This window comes from Somniosus microcephalus, chromosome 10, assembly GCF_052327205.1.
Source record: "Somniosus microcephalus isolate GS21.2 chromosome 10, FLI_Smic_1.0, whole genome shotgun sequence".
Lineage (NCBI taxonomy): Eukaryota > Metazoa > Chordata > Chondrichthyes > Squaliformes > Somniosidae > Somniosus > Somniosus microcephalus.
In genome coordinates this window covers 149,921,665-149,940,773 of record NC_140996.1, presented here as the reverse complement: position 1 = coordinate 149,940,773, position 19,109 = coordinate 149,921,665, and the positions used below count along the sequence as shown (strand labels likewise).

General features: G+C 44.6%; 1 protein-coding gene across 1 annotated transcript in view; it reads right to left on the bottom strand.

The window, feature by feature from the left end:
- Positions 1 to 19,109, bottom strand: part of LOC147111757 (sodium/hydrogen exchanger 2-like) — a 117,598-nt gene that overhangs the window by 24,442 nt on the left and 74,047 nt on the right. The window contains exons 4-5 of the mRNA XM_085998958.1: positions 2,467 to 2,684; positions 1,327 to 1,529 (exon numbers count right to left, since the gene is read on the bottom strand). Of these exons, the coding sequence (XP_085855084.1) occupies positions 1,327 to 1,529; positions 2,467 to 2,684 (421 nt within the window). The remainder of the gene's footprint in view (positions 1 to 1,326; positions 1,530 to 2,466; positions 2,685 to 19,109) is intronic.

The following is a 19,109-nucleotide window of genomic DNA, read 5'->3' as shown; positions in this document are numbered from 1 at the left end:
CCTCAGGGCAGTGTCCTAGGCCCAACCATCTTCAGCTGCTTCATCAATGACCTTCCTTCCATCATAAAGTCAGAAGTGAGGATGTTCAGTTCCATTCGCAACTCCTCAGATTATGAAGCAGTCCATACCCACATGCAGCAAGACCTAGACAACATTCAAGCTTGGGTTGATAAGTGGCAAGTAACATTCGTGCCACACAAGTGCCAGGCAATGACTATCTCCAACAAGCAAGAGTCTAACCACCGCCCCTTGATATTCAACGGCATTACCATCTCCAAATCCCCCACCATCAACATCCTGGGGGGTCACCATTGACCAGAAACTTAACTGGACCAGCCACATAAATACTGTGGCAACAAGAGCGGGTCAGAGGCTGGGTATTCTCCAGCAAGTGTCTCACCTCCTGACTCCCCAAAGCCTTTCCACCATCTACAAGGCACAAGTCAGGAGTGTAATGGAATACGCTCCACTTGCCTGGATGAGTGCAGCTCCAACAACACTCAAGAAGCTCGACACCATCCAGGACAAAGGAGCCCGCTTGATTGGCACCCCATCCGCCACCTTAAACATTCACTCCCTCCATCACCGGTGCACCATGGCTGCTGTATGTACCATCTACAAGATGCACTGCAGCAACTTGCCAAGGCTTCTTCGGCAGCACCTCTGAAACCCGCGACCTCTACCACCTAGAAGGACAAGGGCAGCAGGCGCATGGGACCACCAAGTTCCCCTCCAAGTCACACACCATCCTGACTTGGAAATATATTGCCGTTCCTTCATCGTCGCTGGGTCAAAATCCTGGAACTCCCTACCTAACAGCACTGTGGGAGTACCTTCACCACAAGGGCTGCAGCGGTTCAAGAAGGCTGCTCACCACCTTCTCAAGGGCAATTAGGGATGGGCAATAAATGCCAGCAACGCCCATATCCCAGGAACGATTAAAAAAAACACATCAAAATGTCCAAAACAGTTGCAATAAGATTATGCCAAAAAGTTTATGAAGATAAAATCATAACAGACCAGATCAAGCTTATAAGTGTACTTGGGAACTTAAAGTACTTGTCCTGCCCTCGCCACATGTATAAACCACACAGATTTCTAGATAGTACTGCATTCCTGAATATTTCCTGTGGATACCCTACGATTCAAATGGAAGCCCAGTGTAATGAAAATGTGCAATTGCCATAGAGTAAGGTCCTATTTATGTGAGAAAGTTCTTGGTTATCAATACTCTCACTATTATAGTAATTTTTGATTTTATGCTAAGAGCACAGTTTTGCAGCAGATATTTCAACAACCAAGATATATAGGGAGAATATTTCTAACCTGAATAAAGACGGTGAAGAATATGACCACAATAGTTGCTGTGATGAACAAATTCTTTCGAGGAAAAATATGAGAAGGAAGTAGAAATACAAGTGAGAAGCAAATAGCCCCACGCAGCCCGCCATATGCAATGATAAACTGATCCTTGCGGGTGACTGATACTTTGCGGAATCTGTTAATGATCTGAGTCAGCACTATAACACCTGAAAGTAAAACAGATGTTGGTTAAAAACTGGGAACAATGTACATACATCATCAAAGGTCATATCACTTGTTACAGAGACGGCTTTTTTCCTTGGAAATGCACACATAAAATTGCTGGTGTATGAGCCCATGATGATGACATTTGGATATTGCCCCTTCCCAAACAAGGTTTGCTAAACACTTTTTCCATAAAAAGATGAACACAATGAAATTGCAAATATTTCTGGTCTATAGGAGACCAAATTAAACCGACTTTATATTATTCATGTTCCAGGCTGTTACAGGTTTATGGTCTTGCCTTAGATATTCTCTCCAGTATGGCAGCACTAGACACTCCCATAAATGGGCCGAGTGGCTTACATTTAGGGACATGCTCGTACTGTCCAATACCTAACTGCATGATAACGTAAGCTGGGGTAAAGTGGGTAACGGTAGTATCCAAATGTGGTCTGAAATGGATAATCGTGCCTTTCACATGTGCTTCTTCAATCTCTTTGAAGGCAGACTGAGGAAGCACTTCCTGAGAGGAGGTCAGATAGGAATTGTAAGCTGCTTTATTTCAGTGAGTGAATATATAGATTGAACTAAATGAATCTGATCATACTGTTAATCAGTAAAACTTGTCTTCATGTAATAAAAAATAATGAACATGCTGCATCTCTCCATATCAGTGGGTTGTCTTACATGACTTAATATCACTCCCCTCCTACATGCTACATTTCTGAGCCTTGTTGGCGCGCACGCCTATAAAAAAGGAACCTATCCAATTTTCCTGCCATTAATTTAAATTAAATAAAAGAAACAGATTCCATTACAGATGCACCCGATCTTCCGATAGTCACTGCACTCAAACATTCTAGTGCGCCTGTATGCGGAGCCAGGAAGAACTCCCTTACACATTGAACCTAAAGTTTTAACAAATGAACTATTGTTTACCTAGTGCACGCCAAACCAAGCAGAACAACAGAGTGAAGCAAACGAAGGCCCAGTTCCATTCATGGGCTTCTGTGATCGTTGATACACCAAGGAAGATGAATATGAGAGTTTCACTGACGCTGCTCCACATCTTCAGGAAATACTTAATAGTGGTGCTGGACTTCATTGAAACGTTTTCCTCCACATAGTGTTTCATACTTATTGAACAGGCTATCAATCTGAAGAAGAAATACTTTATATCAACTCATTTTCAAATAAAACCAGTCGTCCATTCTGGAAATTGCTTCATAGAAAAACAACAACAACAACTTTTATTTATATAGCGCCTTTGCCGTAGTAAAAAGTCCCAAGGTGCTGCACAGGAGTATTGTAAGACAAAAAATTTGACACCGAGCCACATAAGGATAAATTAGGGCAGGTGACCAAAAGCTTGATCAAAGAGGTAGGTTTTAAGGAGCATCTTAAAGGAGGAAAGGGAGGTAGAGAGGCGGAAAGGTTTAGGCAGGTAATTCCAGAGCTTACAGCCTAGGCAACAGAAGGCACGGCCACCAATGGTTGAGTGATTATAATCAGGGATGCTCAAGAAGGCGGAATTAGAGGAGTGCAGACATCTCGGGGGGTTGTGGGGCTGAAGGAGATTACAGAGGTAGAGAGGGGTGAGGCCATGGAGAGATTTGAAAACAAGGATGAGAATTTTGAAATCGAGGCTTTGCTTAACCGGGAGCCAATGTAGGTCAGCGAGCACAGGGGAGATGGACGAACGGGACTTGGTGTGAGTTAGGACACGGGCAACCGCGTTTTGGATGACCTCAAGTTTACGTAGGGTGGAATGGAGAAGAAACAAAGGATGCCATTTCCCCCTTCCATTTAATAGTAGATTTTCTTAGCCCAAATAACTCAGTAGGTAAAAGCACAATTTAGCATTGCACCAATCCTTACAAGGTTTATACGTTACTTTCTGCTGAGTTAGCTGATCTCAGCCTAAGGCGCAACAAATGATCTTAGAGTCTCCAAGCTAGGAAGCTGAAAGGAATCAGTCAAGGTTCCCATTCCTGATAGCTATCCAGCAAAGCTGGAACTGTGCCTGTACAAATGCCAGATATCAAGCGAGAGCACTGAAAAATGCAGGAGGAGGTGCCCAACACTGCCTCATTCCCTCAACCAGGATTTCCTGCCCTCATGCCTTCACTTTTCCACCCAGCAACCATTCCTTCTTTACCCACCCCATACAAATGGCAGCAGGGTATGGGCCCAGGTCCCCGGTGCATTAATCTTCTTTCCATCCCACTTACCCCCACAGCCTGGGTCCACCATGTGGAAGTAGGTCCCAAGAAGCAATAATATAGGCCCAGAGTTCCCCCAATGGAGGGAGAGGGCCTTGTAGCAGCCTCCAGTCAGCCCCAGACACTCACCTGTTGAAGGCCTCAGTCTCTACTGAAGCCTTTAGTTGGCGGGGGGGGGGGGGGGGGGGAGGCGGCAGGGGAGTGGGGGTCTTCCTCTTTAAGATCCCTTGCTGGATCTTGTGGTGTTGCAGCAGCAGCAACAGAATCCTGATGGGAGCCTGCCACCCATAATTATCCCCAGTCAAGGAGAATGGATTGGGGGTGGGGCGGATATGCCCCGCTAGAACTCCACCCCAAAGAGGAGAATTTCCCTCCCACACTCTGCCCCCACCAACTTCCAGGCACTCACATGAAGAACAGCCACTTGAATGAAGTACTGGAGGAGCACTGTTCTCTAGTAAGAGTCAGACAAATGTTATTGACAGATGAATTGATTAGGTTTTCTTTAAAAATAGATATAAAATTTTCTTTAACGTTTATTTTGTTTAGTGCTAATTTCCTTGGCAGTCTAGCAGGGAGGGAGAGTATGTTTGATTTGTTTGACCAATTAGTGAAGGGGACAGCTCCAAGTTCCCCTGTGATCCGATCAGGTTAGATGTGTTCTAGTTTCCCCCAAATGCCTTTTAATGGTGAGCAAATATTTCATAGTTCCCTGGCAGCCTAGTGTGGATCATAGCCTAGTGCTGCACAACTACCGCCCCGTCCTTTAGCGTGCCAGGAAGGAAGTGGAGTGCTTGATTTAGCACTCCACTTCCTTCCTGGAGCGCCAACACCGAATTTAGGAAAAGCGCCTGGCGCTAATTTCCCAGCTTCCAAAAGTTACTGCCCCCAAACGGGGCGATACTGAATTTCTCCCCATAATCTTTGAAGTTAGATTGATATCTTTATGAGAGAAATTCCACGGGGCTTTTGGAAGCTTTACATGTGGTTAGCTAATTCCTAAGAGTTTAAAAGAATTGGGTGAAGTTCACAATGGGACAAATTTTACATAATCTGTGGAAGCAGCACGTCTAATAGCCACATGCCTTTCTGGTTCTATGATCTGAACTATAAACTAATGTGCTGTGGAGAAACTGAGATGTGACTTTGCAGTTTTTCACCACCAGGGGATCTCACTGCATCTTCATCTCACAAATGCATTTGTGAAAGAAAACATTGTTAATAGGCTTGTGATGTGTAGATGTGCTCATATAAATGTCAAAACTTTCCATTAAAAATTACTTGGTAAAGAGAATACTTTACAATAAATTACTTTATCTCAACAAGCTGTACAATTTTCAATGCAACATTCTGGGGAAAACTGATTTCCAATATCCTTCACACAACCAGCAGCCGTCATTTCTGGTAGTTAGAATAATGTAGGATTTGTCCACAAATCTATTTGGAATGCCTGGCAGGGGAACTTAAGTTAATAATCAAAATTTAGTACAAAATAATGAAGATAGCTTGTCACCCTTTCACTTTCCTTAAAAAAAAGTCTCCCTGTACCACTTTATCTGAGATGCAGGAGCATGCGCTCAGGCTGTCCACCAGGAAGCTTCAGTAACCAGAGCGATATTCCCTCACATTTCCCCTCTCTCACTATGAAGAACATTCTGTCCTGTTAAGTCACACTCCCACTGTCACACAGTTGAGATATAGAACTCTATGGCTGGAATTTTGCTAGCGCTCGGCGGACGGGATGGGTGGCGAGTCAGCTGTTAAATTTTAAATGACTGACAGCGGGTTTGGAACCCGCTGTCAAAACGCGCACACTGGACTTTCCCGGTGCCAGGTCTGCCAGTGCTGAGCAGACCCGACAGGCAGCTGCGGGGGTGGCAATTAAAATCATTAGTGACTTGTTTACATCCACTTATCCATGGTTTTTCCCAGATTTTGGGATTTGACAGGTTGCCCACTGGCTTCCTGCTGTGCCTAGACCTCATCTGTGAAGCTGAGGTGGGAGTTCAGTGGCCATTGAATCAGCTGTTAAATTGACAGCTTCAAATGTACAGTAAAAGTTCCCACCTTATCTTCCCTCAGCCATAAATTCTTCCTCACTGCATTTGCACAACAGATTCACCGTGCTGTAAGTCTTTACATAAGTCTCAATCCAGTCTGGCCTCATCACCATTGACAGATCACTTGTCATCTCTACTTCACCTTGCCATCTATTCCATCAGCATGGGTGGCCTTTATACTCTCTTACCTTGGTCCTCAGAATCCAACATGATCAGCCCCAACACCAGCAGCATCAGGCACACAAGAAGCACCAACAACAACACCAAACTTCTCTGCAATCAACTGATGCTGCACAGGACACAGGGCAACAGCACCCAACCACATTGCTGCCTGGGAGGCCAGGGATGGCCTCACCATGGCCAGATTTACTTCACTTGAAGCTGTACACCCTGACTGCCACATGATGTGCCAGGTTGGCACTACCCCACACCAACACCATAAAGCATCCAAAGGTGCACACAAATCTGTCCAAGAAAGCAAAGTGTTGATAATAAAGGTTTCAATGTTTGATGCCGCATTAACAGAAACGTTACATGAACATTGCATAAAACATCCAAGTGCCTACCCATGTGTGTTGTTAGTTGGTATGATTGGACAAGGATGAGGGCGAGTGTGAGGGGTGGCTAGTGAGATGGGGAAGTGATAATGTAGATAGAGAGGGATGGGTGGAGGTTGGTGTGAGTAAGGATGTGCAGGAGTAGGGTGGGGAAGGCAGAGTGATGGGGATATGATGAGAGGCACAGCAGGATGAACGTAAGAACATAAGAATTAGGAGCAGGAGTAGGCCATACGGCCACTCAAGCCTGCTCCGCCATTCAATAAGATCATGGCTGATCATCGACCTCAACTCTACTTTCCCACCCAATCTCCATATCCCTTGATTCCCCTAGAGTCCAAAAATCTATCTATCTCAGCCTTGAATATACTCAAAGACTCAGCATCCACAGCCCTCTTGGGTCGAGAATTCCAAAGATTCACAACCCTCTGAGTGAAGAAATTCCTCCTCATCTCAGTCTTAAATGGCCTACCCATTATCCTGAGACTATGCCCCCTAGTTCTAGACTCTCCAGCCAGGGGAAACAACCTCTCAGCATCTACCCTGTCAACCCCCTTCAGAATCTTGTATGTTTCAATGAGATCACCTCTCATTCTTCTAAACTCCAGAGAGTATAGGCCCAGTCTACACAATCTCTCATCATAGGCCAGCCCTCTCATCCCAGGAATCAATCTAGCAAACCTTTGTTGCACCGCCTCCAAAACAAATATAGCCTTCCTTAGATAAGGAGACCAAAACTGCACAGTACTCCAGGTGTGGTCTCACCAAGGCCCTGTAAATTGTAGCAAGACTTCCTTACTCTTATACTCCAACCCCCTTGCAATAAAGGCCAACATGCCATTTGCCTTCCTTATTGCTTGCTGTACCTGTATGCTAGCTTTCTGTGCTTCTTGCATGAGGACACCCAAATCTCTCTGAATACCAACATTTGAAAGTTTCTCACCATTTAAAAAATATTCTGTTTTTCCATTCTTCCTACCAAAGTGAATAACCTCACATTTCCCTACATTATACTCCATCTGCCACCTTACTGCCCACTCACTTAGTCTATCTATATCCCTTTGCAGACACTGTGTTCTCCTCACAGCTTACAGTCCCACCTAGCTTTGTATCATCAGCAAACTTACACTCGGTCCCTTCATCTAGGTCATTAATATAGATTGTAAATAGCTGAAGCCTCAACACTGATCCTTGTGGCACCCCACTAGTTACAGCCTGCCAACCTGAAAAAGAACTGTTTATCCCTACTCTCTGTTTTCTGTCCATTAACCAATCCTCTATCCATGCAACGATATTACCCCCAACCCCATGAGCATCTTGTGTAATAATCTTTTATGTGGCACCTTTTGGAAATCCAAATATACTGTATCCAGTGTTTCCCCTTTGTCTACCCTGCTAGTTACACCCACAAAAAACTCTAATAAATTTGTCAAACATGATTTCCCTTTCATAAAACCATGTTGACTCTGCCTAATCATGTTATGATTTTCTAAGTGACTTGATACCACTTCCTTAACAATGGATTCCAGCATTTTTCCTGATGACTAATGTCAGGCTAAAGTTGAGGTTGAGTGTGGCTTTGTACTAACGATTCGTGATCTACCGAGATCATTGAAACGTTTGCGGCACTGCACCCAGGCCCTCCTGACCACATTCCTGCTTGTGCCCTCCTCTGCAATGTGCTGATCGCCTGGGGAGGTCTCTTCTACCCATGGGATGGGAAGAGGACATCCCTGTGTGCTGTGACTCCCTCCATAAGCATATGGAGGGAATCATGGGAGAGCCTGGCTGCAGCCCTACAATTCTGTGCAGTGCTCGTCAGTGTTTGCTCCACCTCAATGCTGCGAATACTAACAGCACAAACATCAAAATAAAGTTGGCCATGGTCCCTTTAAGGAAACCGGCTGATGACGCGTCATCAAGTGACGTCGCCAGATCTGCTTCCTCTAATTGGCCGGCAAACGCACTGGGTGGGCTTAACAAACCCAATCAAGGTAAATTCATTTTAGCGGCTGGGATGGAGACAGCAGCGGGTTCGGGACCCGCCACTGACGTCGACTGCTACGGACCCACCAAGGTTAGTAAAATCATGGCCTATGTGTGTGGAAACTACATCATAGAAACATAGATGCTAGGAGCAGGAGTAGGCCATTCGGCCCCTCGAGCCTGCTCCGCCATTTAATGCGATCATGGCTGATCATCCAAATTCAGTACCCTGTCCCTGCTTTCTCCCCATATCCCTTGATCCATTTAGCCTTAAGAAATATATCTAACTCCTTCTTGAATATATTTAATGAATTGGCCTCAACTGCCTTCTGTGGTAGAGAATTCCACAGGTTTACCACTCTGGGTGAAGAAATTCCTCCTCATCTCAGTCCTAAATGGCTTACTCCTTATCCTTAGCCTGGTTCTGGACTCTCTCACCATCGGGAACATCCTTCCTGCATTTAGTCTGTCTAGTCCTGTTAGAATTTTATAAGTTTCAATGAGATCCCCTCTCATTCTTCTAAACTTTAGCGAATATAAGCCCAATCATCCCAATCTCTCTTCATACGTCATTCCTGCCATCCCAGGTATCAGTCTGGTGAATCTTCGCTGCACTCCCTCCATGGCAAGAACACCCTTCCTCAGATAAGACGACCAAAACTGCACACAATACTCAAGGTGTGGTCTCACCAAGGCCCTGTACAACTGCAGCAAGACATCCTTGCTCCTGTACTCGAATCCTCTCGCTATGAAGGCCAAAATACCATTTGCCTTTTTAACCGCCTGCTGCACCTGCATGCTCACCTTCAGTGACTGGTGCACAAGGACACCCAGGTCTCGTTGCACTTCCCCTTTTCCCAATCTATTGCCGTTCAGATAATAATCTGCCTTCCTGTTTTTGCCACCAAAGTGGATAACCTCGCATTTATCCACATTATACTGCATCTGCCATGCTTCTGCCCAATCACCCAACCTGTCCAAATCATACTGGAGTTTCTCGGCATCCTCCTCACAGCACACACACCCACCCATCATCTTATCTTGTGGGGCTTGCTGGTTAGAGTTTCCCCTTTAAGCAAGAGATAATGAAGAGGAGGAAAGCCCTCTAACTGAATTTTAGCTTTTATAGTTCTGTGTTATGCTCATAAATCTCACCAGTGGACATTTTTTATATTACACCTCCCCTCAGCACTTCTTCCTTGCCCTCCCGAACAGAGAAATAAAATGGTTGGTAATCCAGTAAGGAGGTGGGGGGAAATGTTTGTGGGCTAACTTTACCTGATGTTAGAGATAGAGATAAGCACAGGCTTACTTTATGCAAATAGAATTTCTGAGAAGTAAAATAAAAGCTATGGGGAGCCTCAAAGAAATACAGTCATTCAGCAAAAGCTCTGGTAGTTTCTCTGAAATAAGAAACCTCTGAAACTAAACGGATGTTTTTTTACAAAACCACAACCACTATCAGAGTAGCAAACAGGAAGCTCCAACCATTTGACCTACAATTTGCGACACTAATTGTCTCATGATCAATAGGCTACATTGAATACAATAGGAATTGGAACACTGAACATGTGCAGGTGACTTAAAAAACAAATCACTGATTTATAGTTATGAATTTCATTATACAACGCTTATATATTAAATGGCACAGAATGAATTGTGACTTTTCCACAAACAAAAAAAATTGCTCAACAATATTAGTGGGCAAACATTTAACATGGTTACATGATATCCCTTTTTACATTATTTTAACACTGGTATTTTAAATGGGTGAATGACTATGTCAAAATAGATGACAAAGGAATGACAAACAAATACTTGAGAGAATATAGTATAGTCCCTTTAACATAAAGGAAAGTCCTAAAGGTGCTTCACGGATAGGTAGAGAAAACAGACAATGAGCACACGCTTAGTCAAAGAGATTGGTTTCGGGAAAAAAAATTAATAAATAAGAAAGGTGGATAGGAAGTGACATAAGAAAACTACTAGGCACTTGGTCTAAGTATTAAACAAGGCTTTAATCAACTGTTTTTCAACATGGAGATCTAGTTGTCCTTCACTAGTTCCTGTTAAAGAATATCCTGAGCAAGCTGGGTCCATGCCCGAGTATTTATACTCTCCCTGGACAGCGCCACCAGCAGGCCACCCAGTATCATTTCATAAGTCATTTCCACATGAATGACAAGATTCATGTCAGGAAGGTTGAGATGGAGTTCCAGAGAGTAAAACCAAAGCAGTTGAAAGCTCTGTCACCAATAGCATGGTGAGGGGAATAGGGGAAAATACATAGCAGGCCAAACAGCAAGTTCAGGTGGAGATATTGAGCTGGAGACTGCAGATACAGCATGGGGCAGAGCCAGGGAGGGGTTAAAAAGAGAATTTTGAATATATATTGGAGGACAGGGGACCAATATAGGCCAGGTGTGATGGGCAAGAGAGAATTACTTTGGAACAGCATACATACATGGTCCATTAGAGGCTATGGAATGTAGAAGATGGAAGCCCAAAAAGGAGATCATTTGAGCAGTTGAATTTGGAGATAAGAATGGAATGTACAAGAGTTTCAGCAGTTAAGGAACTGAAGATGGGGCAGACACAGGCAATGTTGTGAAAATGGAAATAAGCAGTGTTGGCAATGGATAGAATGTGGGATTTAAAATCCAGCTCAGGGCCAAACAGGACACCAAAACTGCGAATGGTCTGGTTCAGCCCAAGACAGGGACCAGAGAAGGAGATGGAGCCAGAAGTAGAGTTTGTGGGGAGGATCAATGAGGGTAGCTTTGGTCTTAATTATTTGGAGCTGGAGGAATTTACAACTCAACCAAAGAGTTAATGTCAGACAACACAGAGGCAGTCAAAGGACTGAAAGAGCTGGTGGGGAAGCAAAGCTGATGGAGAGGCAGCACTGGGCGCCATCAGTATACATGCAAAAACTGGCCTAGTACTTGCAGAAGGTGTCGCTGAGGGGTAACATGTAGATAAGGGTGAAGAGGGGCCCAAAGATAGATCCTATGGACTGAAACGGTGAGTGTGTGTGTGTGCGTGCGGGGGGTGGGGGGGTGGGGGTTAGCGAGAAAGAGGAGCTAGAGATTGCTGGAGATGCATTAATTTAGTTTGGATAGGTAGGAAAGGAATGGTAGTCCTGCTGAGCTGGAGAACAGAAGAGAGGTGTTAACCACAAATAAGCAATTTCTGGGTTATAGTTCCTAAACTAATCACCAAAGGAGAGGTCAGGCAATTAAAACAAAGTGATGGAAAGAAAATCACTCTGGGCCACTCTAGTATACCACTTATTATCCAGTTATAAAGAGGCAATGTCAGCAGTGGAGAAGTAGACATCAAAGCCAGCTAGAGAAGAGGGAAAAAATTCTTGGTAGAAAGAAAAATTAGGAAATAAAAAGAAATTATATTTCAATTATGAGTTGTTTTTTTAAGTATGAATATTGATACACATCAGTCACAAGAGGACAGGGGCAGTTGGGAAGGTCACTATGTTTCGTCCTGCCCGTCAGTTCTGAAGACTGCACTAGCTGGTTCCAAAAACTGCCCCTTTAGTCTGTGGACAAAGGTTTTTGTTGACAATTTATCAGATTCAACATCCTGTTGGAATACTAAACATGAATAGATGCAAATGCTTGTGTGGAATGAGGTTGCTAGACTTCAGCAAACATTAACACTGCAAGCCTCCTGGCTGTTTTGATTTTGTCTTCTTCCAAATCACTCCAGTGGAATTTTGAGAGACAAAGCAGCATTGTAGTGACTGATTATAGCAGGTGCTTGGTACAAGACTGGATGCACTCTAAGCTCCACTTCTGAAGGCATTCAGATGAATATCTATGGGAGACTTATCAGAGGACACCATGCAAAATCCAAAAGTTGACATTCCTAATCCATCCCTAACAAAACAAGCAACTGAATCATAATAGTACAAATATGTCGAATACTTTACAACCACATTCCTTGAAGTTGCAACGCATCGCATTCATGGCAAAAAAATATCTAAATCACTCATGCTGTGGTCAGTATTTAAACAGCTAGACTCGTTAGAATTTAACGATGAGATCCATGTTCCTACCAACACTAAGTACCATCCAGTTTATGGGCCGCTTACTTCCTGGAACGTTTGACCACATCACTATAGCCTCCTCAGTGTGCTGCTTTCCCAGTTATTATTTATCTTCTGGCACAGTTCTCTGCAGGCCCATTGAAAGCTGATGTGGAAAACTCAAGGAAGGAGACGTTGCAAAGCATGCAGACACATGAAGGAGGCTTCACACATTTGGTTGCACTGAAAAGGAGGCAGCTCATCATATGGCTGATCACAAGATTCAGGAAAAATTTAAAGCAAATCTCCAATCCAGTCAAAACTCCAGATATCGCAGGAGGAAAAGTCCTGATGGGTCAGCAACTCAACTTGGTTGCAACAGCATATGAATTACTTTATGTTCAATCACTGTTCATGTAGGCAAACCTAGAAGCCAATGTGTGCACAGCAAAGTCCCACAAACAGCAAATAAGATAAATGATATTGGTTAAAGGAGTAATGTTTGGGAACACCAGGAGACCACTTTTCTTTGAATAGCACCATGGGATCTTTTGTATACACCTGAACAAGCAGACAGGGCCTCAGCTGCGCTTTTATTCCAAAAGACGGCACTAGAAAAATAAGAGGAAAAAAAGTGAAGCAAGAGAGGGAAGAAAAGAGAGAGAAAGAGAGAGAAGAGAGATGAGTAGTGTAAATACTTAAGCTTTGACGTAAGAAAACTACTAGGCACTCGGTCTAAGCGTTAAGCAAAGCTTAAATCAACTGTTTTACAACATGGAAGTCTAGTTGTGTCCTTCACTAGTTCCTGTTAAAGAATGTTCTGAGCAAGCTGGGCCCATACACGAGTATTTATACTCTCTCTGGACAGCGCTACCAGCAGGCCTCCCAGTATTATTTCATAAGTCATTTCCACATGAATGACAAAATTCATGTCAAGCTTTACAAAGAGTTCAGAGTTATTGAAAGGAAATAAAGCATTTACCATGAAAAATTAAACCAAAGTTCCTTGTGGCAGTTTTTGAAAGAGAGGAAATGTGCAGTTCCACTTCAGATGCAAGGACAAAAATGGCAGCAGATTGAAAACAAGAAAAATAAGAGTGGAGCTGTCAAAGGCAAGAGGTGGCTATTGCCGGTAAAGCATCGTAAGCAAGTTTTTTGTGGGCACTATTTAAAAAAAATATTTTTTTAAATATCTATATTATGGTCTGCATTGTTCAACTCATGAGACAAAAAGAGAGCACAATTTTCAGAGTTTTTTTTCCTTCTTAAAAGAGCATAAAAGAATATGCTTAATTCCATGGATTAATTCTGATTTTGATGAGAGATCATTTTAAGATTTAACAGTTGTTTGCATTACTTTAGAAAGTACAGATATGAGGATGTTAGGGCAGTAATTGGAAGGGCAAGAGATTACCCTTTAGGAAGAACATGAACAAGAAGCATAAGTTGACTAGGAGCACGACTGACTATATGGCACAGGACAGAGATAAATTCAGAAGTACAGATAATCAATAGCACCAGCTGCTTACAAGACAATATTTAACAATTACATTTTCCCCTTTTTCCAAAGCCACTGCAACATGTAGCCTAGTTTACCAAATGGGCCTCCTCAACATAGACAGCCTAGACAATGGGCAACTAGGAATGAATAAAACAGAATGAGAAATCCCATTTTGTACTCATGCCAACTTTTGTGCTAAAACTAGACACAAACTTTAGCCCCAAAATGATTTATTTCTGTCTTAGCCCCAAAATTGTCTTGTTTTGCACACTTTGTACAAAAATAATAAATTGCAGGACAACGGAGTATTACAGTTTAAACTCTCTTATAAAGCATCAGGTCTGTGATCTCAATCATACAGCACAGTGGGGACAAGATGGAGTTAGGACCCCTTACCCCCCTGCAGGCCAATGACAACTCAGCATGTGATCACATGTGAATATAATAGGTATTCCTTACAGATGCCTGCAGGCCAATGATAATTCAATATGCAAATGTTACATCCCCTTTCTTTTAAAAGAAAAATGTTATGCATTACTTTTAAACCTTTCTTCTACATAATGTTCTCGGTAGCATAAACATATAAGTAAACTCAGCATTTAACTAGCACTGAAAACATCTCAACGTTTCAATAACGATGTACAGTTTTTTTTTAGGGCAACGATCCGCCTACACCCTTTGACAGTTCACAAGTCAAGGATAACTCTAGGCTTGACCTCTCATCCCGACCTTGTGTGGTATGGAACTGAGCATGCTCCTGAATCGGTCAATAAATCAGGTTCAGGTTTAGGTTCAGGTAAGTATGATGTGTTTTGTGTATTGCTCTGCTCATCACACTCTGTTGAACTGATCCTCTCGTCGGAATGACGGTGTTCAGGAGGTGCCTGCGATTGCGGCGGTATACCTGGCCTTCTGGGGTGCGGACGTGATACGATCGCTCAGTGTCAGCTGGCTGGATGACAACTGCTGGCTTCCAGTAGTCATGCTCCTGGATTCCGACGGATTCTCCATTGTGCAGCAGCGGCAGTAGTCTAGCTGACCTGTCATAGTATCTCTTTTGGTGTTGCTGTCTCTGTACACGTTTTGCATGCACTTGCTTGCAGCTGACGACCTCTGGCTGCAGCTGCTGGTTGGTGCTTGGAAGGATTGAGCGAAGTCTGCGGCTCATCAACAGCTGTGCTGGTGACTTGAAGTTGTCAACTGGAGTGTTGCGGTACTCAAGGAGACTGATGTAGGGGTCTCTTTTGTCCGCTTTGGCTTTGTCCATAGTGTTTTTGCAATCTGGACAGTTTTTTCAGCAAGGCCATTACTTTGAGGGTAATGTGGGCTTGATGTGACATGTGTGAAATCCCATGCCTTGGCAAATGACTCGAACTCTTTTGATTTGTATTGGAGGCCATTGTCTGAGACTAAGGTCTCTACAATGCAATGCCTGGCAAAGGCTGCCTTTAGCTTGTGGATCACAGCTGCAGATGTGGTGCTGTGAAGCTTGTCCAATTCAAAAAATCTGCTGTAGTAATCAACAGTCACTATGTAGTCCTCGTTGTTCCATGTGAACAGATCCATTGCCGCGACCTGCCAGGGCCTGTCTGGGATACGGTGAGGTATCATGGGCTCTTTGACATTTGATGGGCGGCGTTCTAGACAAATGGAACATTTTCCGACAATGTCCTCAATGTTTTTGCACATTCCGGGCCAAAATATAATGTCACGTGCTCTTTGTTTGCATTTTTCCATGCCCATATGTCCAGCATGAATTTTTGTCAACATCTCTTCTCTGAGACTGGTAGGAATGATGATTTTTCTCCCCTTTGAAGATGATTCCGTTGATTTGTGACAGTTCGTCTCTGTGGTTCCAGAATTCAGATATGCTCGGAGGGCATTTCCTCCTTTCCTCAGGCCATCCTTCATGTATGACATTGCTCAGCAGCGTGAGTTGTGCATCTTTCTCTGTTTCTGCTCGGATCTCCTTCAGTTTTGAGTCACTCACAGGTAAGCTGTTGTACACCATGTGCACCTGAACATCCATGCCTTCACTGAGGCTGCTGTCCTGGTAGCTAAGAGACTTCTTGGAGAGCGTGTCTGCGACAGGAATGTCTTTGCCTGGACGGTGAATGATTGTGAAGTCGTACTTCTGTAGCTGAAGGACCATTCTCTGTAGCCTTGGTGGGGCTGCGGCTAGTGGTTTCCTCATGATTGACTCGAGGGGCTTGTGGTCGGATTCCACAATGACTTATCGGCCATAGACGTACTGGTGGAAATGCTTACATCCAAACAGAATTGCATCTAGCTCTTTCTCGATTTGAGCATAGTTGATTTAACTGTCTGAGAGAGATCTGGAAGCGTAGCTGATGGGCTTTCCTTCTTGCAGTAATACTGCGCCTAGTCCGTACTTTGACGCGTCCACTTGTAGTCTGAGCTCTTTGTTGGAGTCAAAGTAGACAAGAACTGGTCCTGGTTCTCTGGTGATTAGGGCTTTCATTTTCTGAAATGCTGTGTCATGTTGTTTGTCCCACAGGAACTCATTGGATTGTTTGAGCAACTGACGCATGGGTGCGTTGATTTCGGAGAGGCTCAGGGCAAACTTGGCTAAGTAGTTAACCATGCCTAGTACTGTCTCTAGCTCTGCGCGGTTCTTCGGCGGCTCCATCTTCTTGATGGCGGAGATTTTCTCTGGATCCGGCTCAATGCCATCAGTTGAGAGGCGATGCCCGAAATAACTGATCTCGGTGGATTCGATTATGCTTTTCTCGGGGTTGAGACGGATACCTTTCTCCCGTGATCTTTGTAGCATCGCACGGAGGTTCCTGTCATGTGCCTCTCTATTCCTGCCATAGATGAGGATGTCGTCTATGATTGCGACTACTCCGTCGAGGCCTTCATAGGTTTCGGCGCTCTTCCGCTGGAATTCATCCTGAGCTGAGATAAGGCCAAATGGTAAACGCAGAAATCGGTAGCGTCCAAATGGTGTGTTGAATGTTGTTAGCTTAGATGACTCTTCCGTGAGCTTGATAGTCCAGTATCCTGATCGTGCGTCCATTACACTGAAGTAATGTGCTCCCACTAGCTTGGGTGTGATGTCATCTAGCGTTGGTAGAGGGTAGTGAGGGCATTTGATAGCCTTGTTCAAATCTCTGGGGTCGAGACAAACTCTGAGCTTGCCTGTACGTGGTTTCTCAACCACTACTAATGCGTTGACCCACTCTGTCGGTTCTGTTTCCCGGACGATGATTTCTGTATTCTCCATGCTCTGCAGCTCCTCCTTCAGGCGACTACGTAGAGCAAGGGGTATCCTTCTCGGTGGGCAAACCACAGGGGTTGCTGCTGGATCAAGGTGAATAGTGCATTCACCTGGGAATAGTCCGATTCCTTTGAAAACGTCAGCAAACTCCTCCATGACTGTCTGCTTCTCAACTGATGCTGTCAATAATAGCACTAGCTTGACGAGGTCCATGTCTAAACATGCCTTTAGACCTAGCACTGGGGGTGCTAGAGTGTCAACAATATAAAAGTCCAACATCATGTCGCATTCTTTGTACTTGCATTTCATCACGCATGTGCCTTTTACAATGAGCTGCTCACCCCCATAGCTGGTCAGTCTGCGTGAGGTGGGCTGTAGCTCACACTCATCCTTCAAGCTGTGATACTCACTCAGAGGAATTACATTAACCTGAGCTCCAGTGTCTAGTTTAAACCTAAGCTCTTTGCCCTGTTTTCCTATTTCAATATCGGCAAAGGCTTGCTCAGTCTCTGAAATCTGTTTTTTCTGTGACACAGAATCAATAAACAGTTCCTCTGCATTTGGCTCTCTATCTGGCATTTCGCTGTCACTCACAGTGTGTACTGTTTTTCCAAGAACAGTCGTGCAGACTTTAGCAAAGTGGTTCCGTTTACCACATTTAGCACATTGTCTTCCTTTGGCAGGGCGGTACTCCTTTTCTCCGTGCCAGTTGTTTCCACAATATCCACAGTTTTTGAAGCGTTTTATGTCTGTGTCGCCCATTTTTAGAACTCTCTCTGTTCTGTCTGTTCTGAAACACGCTCTCTGGGCGGTGTTCTTTGGTGTGTGTCTATTAACTGCGTGCACTGTCTGTTCACTCGAGCTGTTCGTGGCACCGGTTATGGTTTTCAACTGTGCTTGGGCTATCTCGTGCAATCTAGCTATGTCCATAGCTTTGTCCAGCGTTAGCCCGGACCCAACATTCAAAAGTTTCTCTCTCACTTTAGCTGAATGTATTCCAAACACGATGCAGTCTCTGATCATCTCATCTTTATCTGAATATTCACAGGGGGAGAAATTGGGTATAGCCCCGTTTGGGGCGTTAGAATTGGCGCTGCGCAACTTATCGCCACCTCGAGCGATATTGGGTTGCTGCGCCCCTAAAGGTGATTGCGGCGTTGATTCAGGCGCTGCACGGGAGTCTTAAGGCGCTAACCCGGCGGCGCTACTCAATATGTCGGCGGCTGGGCACAGCGCAAGTGCTGTCAATAATCGATTACCCCGAGACATGCTGGCGCCGGCCAGCTCTTAAAGGGGCGGGTCAATTAGGAGCAGCAGCCACACTCTGCGCCTTGTAGGCCTCAAAAATTGGCGCTGTGCTTTCTGTGGCGTTCCAAACTTTGAACATATGGAGAGGGTGAGGCAGAGAGCGGAGCGCTTTACCGATGGGGCATTGGATGCTTTGGTTGGCGAAGTGGAGCGCCGGCGAGCTGTGCTGTACCCTGACAATGGCAGGAGGCCTCATCAGAGCGAGTACTGCAGGGCTTGGAGGGAAGTTTGTCAAAGAGTCACCTCAACCAGCGTGGTGGCCAGGACTCCTGTGCAATGCAGGAAGAAGTTCAACGACTTCACTCGGGTCGTTAGGGTGAGTGCCTTTTTTGCCATCTTCTTCATCCCTCCATCTGCACCTGACATTATGGCCAGAGGGTGCACGAAGCCCCAATGGCCACCTGTCAGCCAGCACCCATGGCCCTTTCTGGAAACACACACGCACATTCAGCTCAATGCATAATGGAAGGGCTATTCTACCATGGGGGGCATGTGATGTCAGCTCAATGCATAATGGAAGGGCTATTCTACCATGGGGGGCATGTGATGTCAGCTCAATGCATAATGGAAGGGCTAATCTACCATGGGGGCATGTGATGTCAGCTCAGGCCAGCATGTTTCATCACTTCCCGTCCTTTCTCCTGCAGGCCAAGCTGGCCAGG